Source organism: Erpetoichthys calabaricus, chromosome 16 (assembly GCF_900747795.2).
Source record: "Erpetoichthys calabaricus chromosome 16, fErpCal1.3, whole genome shotgun sequence".
Taxonomy (NCBI): Eukaryota; Metazoa; Chordata; class Cladistia; order Polypteriformes; family Polypteridae; genus Erpetoichthys; species Erpetoichthys calabaricus.
This window is the reverse complement of record NC_041409.2, coordinates 41245110-41257602: the sequence shown is the minus strand read 5'-3', so window position 1 is coordinate 41257602 and position 12493 is coordinate 41245110. Positions and strand designations below refer to the sequence as shown.

At 38.6% G+C, this 12493-nt stretch overlaps 1 protein-coding gene across 1 annotated transcript in view; it reads left to right on the top strand.

Annotated features, from left to right (window-relative positions):
* ttbk2a (tau tubulin kinase 2a) overlaps nt 1-12493 on the top strand; it is a 325367-nt gene that overhangs the window by 269759 nt on the left and 43115 nt on the right. The window contains exon 13 of the mRNA XM_051920065.1: nt 750-1299. Within this exon, the coding sequence (XP_051776025.1) occupies nt 750-1299 (550 nt within the window). The remainder of the gene's footprint in view (nt 1-749; nt 1300-12493) is intronic.

Sequence of the window (12493 nt, the reverse complement as noted above, 5' to 3'; positions counted from 1 at the left end):
CAGTGCCACTGTGTTATCAGACAAGTCCAGTTTGCTGTTCATATGAACCTCCAGGTACTTACAGCTATGCACCACCTCCACTTCCTTCCCCGGGATGATGACTGGTCTCAGGGGCTGCTTTACATGCCGGAAGTCTACCACCAACTCTTTTGTCTTTTTGATGTTGAGCTGAATGTGGTTCTTCCTGCATTTCAAGACAAATCCTCCACCAGCCTCTTGTACTCTAACTCATCTTCATCATTCATGCAGCCTGTGATGGAGGAGTCATCTGAGAACTTCTGTAGTTGGCAAGAGCTGGTATTATACTGGAAGTCCTTTGTGTATTGAGTATGCAAGAAGGAAGACCGAACAATTCCCTGAGGTGCCACAGTGTTACAAACCACCATCTCTGACCCCCACAAGTCCATCATAAACCAAAATAAGCTGCTAAGTAGCCCACTTGAACAAACAAATATTTTGACTTTCCTTCAAACAAATATTACTGAAATATTTCTTCAAAATTTATTTAGCAGAAGTGGGGAAAATTATTTGACATTGTCATTAGTTTTATTACTTAAAATTCAATAGAATTTTATAAGCATAAGCATTTTATGTCCATTTCATGGGGAGTAGCATTTGAAATTACCAGAAAACACAATTCTGTGGACTAAGCTATTAATTTACATAGTATCAGTTGCCTTGTATTATGAGTATCTGTCTCAGTGTGTCATTACTAAACTGATTATTGGACACTTTCTTTCTATTTATAGTGGTGGAAAATTAGCAAACACAGCAATTCAGGACAAAGAAGAAGGAAACGTCCCTCTTCAGCAAGTTGAAGGTTGTAGTGCTGACAGAATTTGGCACTATGATGAGGAAATGATACCAGAATTCATCAAGGTGGGCTCACCTGGCTCACCAGAGCAGGGAGAAGGAGCAGTCAGTAGTGGATTTGTGGCTCTCAATCTGAGCTCTGGTCGACAGGATGTGGATTCCCGGGAATGGGTTTTGGTAGATCGAGAACAAGACTTTCAGGATCTCAGAGAAGCTGGTGGACAGAGGGTGAAAGTGACTAGCAGCCCATCAGAAGAGGAACCAGAAGTATTGCAGCTTGCAGAGGAGTGTCAAGCACCAGAACCTACTGCCAATTTGCCCAGTGCTGGAAAATACTGTGTTGAATCAGAAAACCAGAACGGAAGAGACTCCTTTTTACCACTCCGGGCTGACCAGCTGGAGCTTAGTGTTGGTGTATTAGGCCAGATAATTCCAATCACACCCACCAGTCCAGCAGAAGCTTTAGCAGAAGGGGCTCTCACACAGGTAAGGTACTAATCCAGGGGTACTGAATTACCATGAGTCATTTTTTTCATTTGCCAGCTCATCAGTAAATGCAGACTGTTCAGTCAAAACAAGGAGCTGTCATATTGTTTCACAACTTGGCATTTGCACAAGTGCTTTCCATTGCAGCTGAAGACAACCAATATACTGCGATGGATCAGTTAAGTCAATGTTGTAAATATAATATAAACACAGGATCATGTGTGTCAGGATTTTATCAGGATTTTATTTTAAATATTATTATTAGATGGTATTACTGCCATAAGGCTTCATCAAAAGATGAGTAGGTTCTATTTAGTTACTTTGACTCTTTCCTGAAATGGTTTGATCTGATACTATACTGTGGAATGGCACAGACAAGCCCTTTATTCAGTATCTTGACCTGCTCAGGAAACAACTTTATAAGACTGACTGAGATTGTTCAGATTGTCTTTGTGAAGGAATAGCACTGGCCAAATAATGGGGAATCACACAGTGACACAGTTAAACTGGACGTCTGTATGGTGCCAGCTGTGTGTTTTTGTAGCATATCTAGTCCAATTATATACTGCAACATTTGCTTTTGCTATATTCTGTTCTATTATTTAAAGTTCTATGCAAGTTTTGAAGTGAATTATGGGGAGGCAACACAGAGAAGGGTATTGTACCTAAAAAAACAGAGAAGCCAAGTTCAGAAACACTGAAAGACTTTAAATTCTCTACAGCAGTTTAGCCCTGGGGATCCACTATGGCCAAAGGTTTTTATTCAAGCAAATGTAATCCTCAGTTTTTCATTCTTAATTTTAATTGATCCCATTATTTAGTCATCGGGCCTGCAAATATCTCTTAAGAAATTTAGAATTACTTGTTATTGTTTGTCATAGCTATAACTCGCTGTATTTCTTTACCATTTTCTTTTTGTCAGTTTTCTGTTGAATTTAGCAATGAGCAAACAAAGGAAGTGACACCAACTCAGACCACATTGAATGCTAAAAGGGAGCAGCTACTTCACAATCGTTTTCATGTGGCTGTTCATTAAGAAATATTTTTTAAAATTTTAAGTGGAGACGTGAATATGGCACTCATGCCTTTTCTTTTTAGCATTTAGTATTGGCAGCATTTGGATGCAATTATGGGAGCAAACTTTATGGAAAAGGGTGAATTAAAAAAATGGCAAAGGAATTGTAAGCGTTTAAAGTCTTGGCCAAAATGCAAATACAGAAGAATTTAGAAATTATACAGGCCTTTACTTTCTGTGCATTTTATGGTAGGTGTAGTTAAAAATGGATAAATTTGCCAAAAACTAAAATTAAATCTACAACAAAATAAGGTGTGCAGGAAGTTAACGGGTCTGAATACTTCGAGACCACTGTATTTCATATTTGTTTAGGATAAGAGACTACAAAGGACAGCCCACTAAGCTAAGAAATCTAAAAAAGTTCAATTGAGTCACTGGTTGGAGTAAAAGCCTTGCAGCCTCAGGGGAGCCCAGGACTCAACTTTGATCCCACTCTTTAAATAATCTGTTTTGTTAGACAGAAATGATAAAGATGAGACTTGAATAGCAGGTGTTGCTCTAAATGTCTCTCTATCAAAACACAGTCTGGCCTCAGAAAGATTCTAGCCATTAAATGCTGAAAGATCCATTGGTGACACCCAAGAGCTCGACATGTAATGGCTAGTGACAAAAAAAGCATGTCTGTTCTTCCTACTCAGCTGCACACACAGCTTATAAAGGCAGGAGCACTACCCGCAGTCTGTCTCTGATAACACAGGACAGCAAGCCTGTAATCACAACAGATAAACCTTCTATAGCAGGAAGACTTCCATTAAACATATAGATGTGTGTCATATGCATAAAGAACACTTTGCATTGGTTAAAATAAACATAACCTCTTGGAAAGGGAATGACTTTCTGTTAAGCAAGATTTTACTTTGGTATTCAGAGGCTTCACTAGTAAAGGTGAATAATGCACTGTAGTCGGCTGTATGTGATGTCTGTCATTCTCGGTTACAACAATACTGCTGCACTCAATATGAGGTTAAAAGAAATGACCGCTACATCTGCAAAAAGATGAACTGTAAAATAAGCATTCAAACTAAATTGTGTGACTAGCACCGTGTTCATGTGTTGTTCCTTCCATGTTCCTGGTCATTGCTGGGATAGGCTCCAACTAACACCATGATCCTGTCTTGGATAAGTGGGTTAAGATAATGGATGGATGGATGGATGGATGTACTAAACAGTGTACCGTCACGCCCAGTTAAAAACAGGTGAAAAGAACTGCCATTAAGCCAATTGATAAAGTTGAGCCACAGGAGAGGTAATTTTCAGTCTTCAGTACACCCGAAGCAGGTAATTAGGCCTGACAACACGAACAAATTCCACCATCACTTCAGATGAGACTGCAGAGCATTCAGCATTTCACTGCACATCTAAATGGATAGCTAAAGTAAGTTTAAATTACTGTGTAATTGGTTTAATAACAATTTTTTAGTGGAATTCAGACACCGATTCAGAGATTCCACATCATCTCCTGGAGAGAAAGGAGAGTCACTTATCCCAGATCTGGTCATCGGGGAATCTTGTGCTGTGGATCCGGCATTAAGGGTTTTAACAGCGATACTCTCATCACTTCGGTCTTCTCATGTCTTGTGGCCTTCTTGGGTGTGGGTGCTGAACTACATAATGGATGGCCTGCCGTTTTCACTGTTAGAATTTGCAAGATTTTCCGCAACACTTTGCAGTGATTTTGGGCCTTTCAACAGTACATATCTCCTCCTTGCTTGTATCGAGTAGCGCTCCGTCAAGAAGGCCATCCAGTGTCCCTCCTGCAAGGTGGTACTCCTATGCATACGGATCCCATTCTCAGACCCAGTATGTTGCCCAGCTGTCTTCATATGTTGTTGAGCTTACTGACCGTGACAAGTTGCCTGATAGACATCTGTCGTTTCCATATCTGCCAGCTTTTCTGAGGTTCTTTGCCCCATTTCTGCGCTATATAAATAAAATGTATTATTATTATTATTTCTGGTCCCTGGTGTTGGTATCGCATGTGTGAGATTAAGGCCTTGGTTTTGGTTACAAAAATTTTTTCAGGACTCTGCCAACCAATGGGTAGAAAATCCTGACATTTTCTCCAATATAACCACAAGCGAGTACCACTGAGCCCCAAACCTCAGACACAATAATGCCAAAAAACAATTCCCAGTTATTCATTTACAACTTCTTTTAGAAACGCCAACCAAAATGCACCAATAGAAATTCTTTTCTTCCACTTCTTGTGTAGTGTTGCCCACTGTCTTCTGACTCATGTAAGTGAGGCTGCAAGCTTTCTTTTAAATCTGACCTGCAAACTGCTTCTAGTGGCACACCAAGGTCATGTAGGAAAAGGGTAGTCCCCCTCTGGCAGGTCCCTCTGATGGTACATAAAGACTGTGACAGGGCTATGTTTCCGGACTCTTTCTCCCATGCCACCCTGTGGTGTCCTAATGAAGAACACTGCTATTTGTTAGTTGTTAGTTCCGGCGCCGCCGAGAGTGGCAGCCTTTTCAGCAGCTCCGTGTATGACTGTATGTGTATGTGTACTTTTCTACTTTTATTTTTCTATTTTTATTTATTGATCACTCCTATCACTTTATTTTATGTGGATATGTTCCCTGGACACACTTACTTTTACAACGTGGGCATGGATTTTTACACACCGAGACTCGTCTATTCAAGTACTCCACTTCGAGCGCTGAGAACAAATGCCAGTATCGGTGTGGTACCCTATTTACCCAACGAGGTAAGAAGGCGGTATCGTGGCAGCAGAGCTGGCACTAAGCTAAAAATGAAGCGGCTTGCGAGAAAGTGGCGTTTTAAGCCTTCGGTGCCTTCTGTGATTCTGGGAAATGTGAACTCAATCTCAAATAAGATCGACGAACTGGCTGCGCTGGTGAAAAATATCAGAACCTACAGAGAATGCAGTTTGTTGTGTTTTTGCGTAACGTGGCTAACTACCACCATCCCAGATGCTAACGTGGAGCTACCCGGGTTTAGCACAGTTAGAGTGGACAGAGATGCAAGTACCTGTGGAAAGCACAAAGGAGGAGGACTCGCTCTCTATGTTAATACACAGTGGTGTAACTCTGGACATGTTAACGTCAAAGTCTCCACTTGCTGCAGGGACATTGAACTGTTGGCTGTAAGTTTGCGTCCCTATTACTTGCCCAGAGAGTTTGGACACGTCATTGTTGTCATTGTGTACATCCCTCCTTGGGCAGACGTGGAGACGGCGAGCGACATCATCCATTCTGCTGTTGCTAAGTTACAAACGCAGCACCCTGAGGCGCTTGTGCTAATCGCTGGAGACTTTAACCATGTGACGCTTTATACTTCCTTAGAAGGCTGGCGTCCTTCAACATCTGCAATAAGATGCTGCAGATGTTCTATCAGACGGTTGTGGCGAGCGCCCTCTTCTACGCGGTGGTGTGGTGGGGAGGCAGCATTAAGAAGAAAGACGCCTCACGCCTGGACAAACTGGTGAGGAAGGCAGGCTCTATTGTTGGCATGGAGCTAGACAGTTTGACATCTGTGGCAGAGAGACGGGCGCTCAGCAGGCTCCTATCAATTATGGAAAATCCACTAAACAGTGTCATCTCTAGACAGAAGAGCAGCTTCAGCGACAGACTGCTGTCACTGTCCTGCTCCACTGACATTCTGAGAAGATCGTTCCTCCCCCAAACTATGCGACTCTTCAATTCCACCCGGGGGGGGGGTAAACGTTAACATTATATAAAGTTATTGTCTGTTTTTATCTGCATTATTATCAATCTTTAATTTATTATTGTTTTTTGTATCAGTAAGGTGCTGCTGGAGTATGTGAATTTCCCCTTGGGATTAATAAAGCATCTATATATCTATCTATTTCTCATGTTTGGGAATTTGTTGTTCATGATATGCTGTTCACTTAGTCCATCCATTATGGCTTCCTGTCTGCGTAAGAAACTATTCTTTATCACGGTCAGGAAACTTGTCCTTCCTTCATGACCCCTACACCATCAACTAACCCAAAGTCACTAGGAAATTTAGGATTTAATCTAACGTAGCAAAGTTTTACTCATGGACAATTGTGTATAACATTTTCAGGAGTAAACCACTCCAGTGACCTTATAATATTATTATTATTTAATTGATGAGTTTATTTAAGGAGACTTCAAACATTTGAGATGCAGTTAGTTACATTTCTTTTGTTTTTCCAGTTGGAGCTCAGGCATTTGAAGAGATGTGCTTATGGTCACACAGTGCCAGCAGCAAGATTTGAACCCACAACCTCAGGGTATGAATTCCTAGGTCTAAAGCCTTAACTGCTACAACACAGTGCAAGCCAATAATATTAGCCCTTGGTCAAGAAAAACTACAAATATTGTATATAGAAAAGTTAGTTACATTATACTTATGATATACCCAGTTGATTGACAAAGTGGAAAAGTGTGCTGTGGTCTGACGAGTCCACATTTCAAATTGTTTTTGGAAATCATGGGACGTCGTGTCCTCCGGGCCAAAGTTCAAAACCCAGCATCTGTGATGGTATGGGGGTGTGCAGTAACAAATGTGTGTCATCCTACAAAAGTTCCCGGCTGACACCAGGTAACACAGCTACTTTAGTACAACCCCAATTCCAATGAAGTTGGGACATTGTGTAAAACGTAAATAAAAACAGAATACAATGATTTGCAAATTCTTTTCAACCTATATTCAATTGATTACACTACGAAGACAAGATATCGAATGTTCAAACTGATAAACTTTATTGTTGTTTTGCAAATCTTCACTCATTTTGAATTTGATGCCTGCAGCACGTTCCAAAAAAGCTGGGACAGGGGCAGCAAAAGACTGGGAAAGTTGAGGAATGTTCAAAAAACACCTGTTTTGAACATTCCACAGGTGAACAGGTTAATTGGAAACAGGTCTTTGTCATGATTGGGTATAAAAGGAGCATCCCCAGAAGGCTCAGTCGTTCACAAGCAAGGATGGGGCAAGGTTCACCACTTTGTGAACAACTGCATGGGCAAATAGTCCAGCAGTTTAAGAACAACGTTTCTCAACGTACAATTGCAAGGAATCTAGAGATTTCATCATCTACTGTCCATAATATCATCAAAAGATTCAGAGAGTCTGGAGAAATCTCTGCACGTAAGCAGCAAGGCCGAATACCAACACTGGATGCCCGTGACCTTCGATCCCTCAGGCGGCACTGCATTAAAAACCAACATCATTCTGTAAAGGATATTACCACGTGGGCACAGGAATACTTCAGAAAACCATTGTCAGTTAACACAGTTCGTCGCTACAGCTACAAGTGCAAGTTAAAACTCTACCATGCAAAACGAAAGCCATATATCAACAACACCCAGAAACACCGCCGGCTTCTCTGGGCCCGAGCTCATCTGAGATGGACTGACGCAAAGTGGAAAAGTGTGCTGTGGTCTGACGAGTCCACATTTCAAATTGTTTTTGGAAATTATGGACATCGTGTTCTCCGGGCCAAAGAGGAAAAGGACCATCGGATTGTTATCAGCGCAAAGTTCAAAAGCCAGCATCTGTGATGATATGGGGGGTGTGTTAGTGCCCATGGCATGGGTAACTTGCACATCTGTGAAGGCACCATTAATGCTGAAAGATACATACAGGTTTTGGAGCAACATATGCTGCCATCCAAGCAACGTCTTTTTCAGGGACGTCCCTGCTTATTTCAGCAGGACAATGCGAAGCCACATTCTGCATGTGTTACAACAGCATGGCTTCGTAGTAAAAGAGTGGCACATTATGAAGAGCAAAATACGACAATGGAAACCCCGGACTGTTGAGCAACTGAAGTTGTACATCAAGCAAGAATGGGAAAGAATTCCACCTACTGTACACAGCTTCAACAATTAGTGTCCTCAGTTCCCAAACGCTTATTGAGTGTTGTTAAAAGGAAAGGTGGTATAACACAGTGGTAAACATGCCCCTGTCCCAGCTTTTTTGCAACGTGTTGCAGGCATCAAATTCAAAATAAGTGAAGATTTGCAAAACAACAATAAAGTTTATCAGTTTGAACATTCGAAATCTTTGTAGTGTATTCAATTGAATATAGGTTGAAAAGGATTTGCAAATCATTGTATTCTGTTTTTATTTACATTTTACACAACATCCCAACTTCATTGGAATTGGGGTTGTAGAAATGAGCAATAAAGGAAGAGTGAACACAGAGCAAAAGAGAAATGAACCAAAATAGCTCTTACCACTAATGCCCTGTCCTCCAAATCATGCCCTGGTGACAGCTAAGCCTGAGAGTATCTCCAAACAAGTAGTAACACAGAGATGAAGGCAGTTCCATTGCTCTGTACTGAACATTTCTCCAAGTTGACAGAGTACAACTACAGAACCGGTAGAACACTGCATAAAATTAATCAGGATGCTTTTATATTTTTATGACAGATAGGCTTTGTAGGATAAAATGTATTGCTCCAAAACCTAATTGCATTTTAATTATTTTAATTACAAATTCACAATGAAATTGCACTGCTTTGTATTCTTGCTATAGCCATAAATGCCCGACTCTTTTTTTGTTATTTTCCTATTATTTCACCTTTTTCTGTGGTATTCGTTCCCATAATCGTTTTCTAATAAAGATGATTAACAACAAGCAGATTAGACACCAAGGCAAACAACACTGAATGTTAAAGTCTGCAGCTTCACCCACTAGTGCTCTCATTAGGAAATAATGGCTTTAATAAAAAGAACACCAAGAAAAGTTGAATGCATATAACAATAGTGATGGTGATCATGAAACTGTAAAAATAAAGACAAAAAATATTAAAATATCTGCATAATTTTCTTAAATTCCAATAACAATGTAGCAAGCACTCTGAACGTCACTGTAATAATATACTGTATGTGGTAGGAAAGTGGAATTGGGCGACTTAATGCAGTATGTGTTTATTTTTAAATCTGCACAGTTGTGTGGGTTTTGTTCAATTTGTTTGATCTCTGGACACATGGTGAGGCAGTTAAGTAATTTTTTTTTTCCACAATGAACACAGAGTGAGGTGTTGAGAAATGTAGTACTCAGAGAAAAGCTCCATTCTGACAATTTACGAATTCTACAAAACAGAATATTTAATATTTTATTTGCTTATTCTTTCATCTGAATGCAAGTACTCTTCACCAGTGGGGGGTGTCTGTTTGTGTGGTCTTGTTTTTGTTTTGTCCCCAAATAATTCATTGGCAACCATCCTGTGACTGTTGGTTTTCCTTCCAACCCCATTTTAATGACCGTGTTGCTGCTTTTAATCAATTTGTCATCTTGTAACTACTTTCAGTCTAACTTGTTGAGAAATAAATAGATTTTTTTTAAGAAATTTAGAAAAGTGATATTTGACACAGCTTTTTGTGCCACAAACCTTTTACTTAACATTATTAGACTTGTTTAAAAGTTATGTTACTCTCTTGTGAGGTGTCAGGAAAAAAAACTATTTGTCCTTATCAAATCCCATTAAGCTCGCAGAACTACAGGGAAGCCTAAATTACTGGGAATTTTCAGTTATGCTCTGTATAAGGAGACAGACTCTGGTCTGCCATAGAGTCACGGACTGGATGTCCTGCCAAAGTAATTTTTTTTGAATTTGCACAGTGTGAGTGCTTGTGGGTGTTGGAGTGTGTGTGCCTTTGAATGAACTTTTACACTGAGGTTGGTTCTTTCTTTTTGCCCAGTGAAATAAAATGGCTTAGAAAATGGAAAAATGCATTAGCAAAGACTCTTCAAAGTTGAGCTCCATCTGTTTTGTCATGGATTGATTGATCTTATATTGTATCTTGTTGCTTCTTTTTCTGCTTTGTAAAGCACCTTGGAATAGAATATCACATAATCTTTTACATGTATTAATTGAAGGAACAGCTCAAATTCAACAATAATTGAAAATTGAAAAAGGGTAAAATGATACAATGATGATGGAATAAGCAGTACCACTTAAGAATAACAATAACATTTGCAGATCATTTGCAATCATTAAAATAAATAGCTTTTGCTCAGCCATATTTAGTGGCTATTTGGTTTTATTACAGTCTACAGTATTAAATGCTACATAATATTTTTTTCTTTCTTTTTGATGGATTAAATCCAACCACAACTGAAAGAATGAATATTTTTAAAATGGAAGAGCAAAAAATGGTAAAGAAATAAAAAATAATAACTTTTTTCGGGAGGTTTACTATTCTTTTCTGTTTTTCTAGCATGATGGGGAGGTTTTTCTTAGTGGACAAGAACGTCTTTGCCTTGTGACAGGAAACTCTGTTTTCTCTTTTTATTAATCACAATAGAAGCCCCTCTGAATAATCCATCGCTGTCCACACTAGTACATGGCGGTGACAGGAACTTGTGTATTACTCTGGCAATGGTAGCAAGCAGATTCAAGTTGTTCCAGTATTTCATTAGATTATTATCATTCCTTGGGATTGGTGCTTCTGACAGAAACTCCTGCACCTTCTGCCAGCATCATACAAACATATACAGCATTATATTCAGTGCCATCTTTCATATCTAAAAGATTGACCTGCATTTTGGCTTTTACCAGGGCTATTAGATTAAAATTAGAGTCTTTATATTAAAAATAAGTATACAGTATTTGAATGCATGGTAAAGCACTTGGTGGTTAAATGCATGTCTGTACTGTATTTGCTATTTTTAAAAAATATTTTTAGTATTTTTACTTTTTTGCTGTAAAATATTTTATTAATATTTCTACTTTTTCGCTGTAAATCATGAAATGCTTACGAGTTGTTCATTGTTGCTTAAGAGACTGGTGAAAACAGTGCCTTTAATGAATGTGATTGACCCTCTCACAAAAAGCAGCGTAACAAAAGAGAAATAAGGCACACACCGTTCTGCACTTTCTAATGTTCATAAGAAAATCAAACAAGATTGTCCGTGATTGCTCAAACAAAGTAAATACGGTCTTTACTTTTTTCCCTAGGGGCCAGAGGACCTTATATCTCTGACTCTTTCTCTTCAGTAAATAAACTGAAGCGCTGTGATCCTTTTACGTGTTTTACAAATGAAATGTATTAAATGTTGCTTGGTGGTGGTCTTTAAGTATTTTCTATGTATTTTAATCATTTATATAGCAGACAACATTTTTCAAAGTAATTTATTAAAAATTTTTAAAATTAGTTTGTTTATTTACGATACTACTAAGTTGATTAACATAAATAAAAATATAAAAGAAAGAAGCATAGGCTGCAGTTAGCTCAGTCACTAGATGCAAACTAGTGGTCTTTAAAAGGAGTGTGTTTAACATATAGGATACTTACCATTTAACTAGTAACTATACAGGTTAACAATGTAGAAATACATATAGGCTGATCCAGAAAAGATAGGAGGAAAGACAGATCTGTAAAATCACACAATATTGAGCAGCACATTTTAAGTAATATGATGCCGAAGTTAGTGCAAATAAAACCAACAACTGCTCTTTTACAGTACATTTGATTGCCATTGCTTTTTTCATGACTTCCAAGATTCTTTTATACATTCGAAATAGAATAATGATGATCGATCTGACAAGCATAGTTATTACTTAGAATAATTCTGTAAAGATCTCCCCAAAGCTATTTACCTTTATATATATATATATATATATATATATATATATATATATATATATATATATATATATATATATATATATATATATATATATATATATATATAAACTTATTACCCCTGCTGCCATCTTGCTGTTTTCCCAAGGTTGTAAATGTGCTCTCTTCAAGAAATTCATTTTACATTTCAAGGAGTGTGCATGTCCCCTCAGCATTTATCTTGACCTTTTTCTGTTGTGGATAATCTACCTGCTTGTGTGCATTTTAATGCAAGTTCCATCTGAGCTTGCAACATTTCGAGGTCCAGTGATTTCACCTTTGCAACGAAATAGTGGTCCTTGTATCTCTGGTCAACAATAGTGGCAACACAGTAAGTACATGGATTCTGTGTAAATCTCAATGAAATGATTGTTTGCAGCCTCCAAAAGAGGTTTGACTCTGAAGTCGGTATGAGCACCATTAGTCAACAGTTGTTTTAATGCACCAGTTGAGGAAATAACTTTAGAAGCCAAGGCTTCAGTTTGGCAAATTTCTTTTGTCACTTGTTCAAATGAAACAAGGAGTGTGACT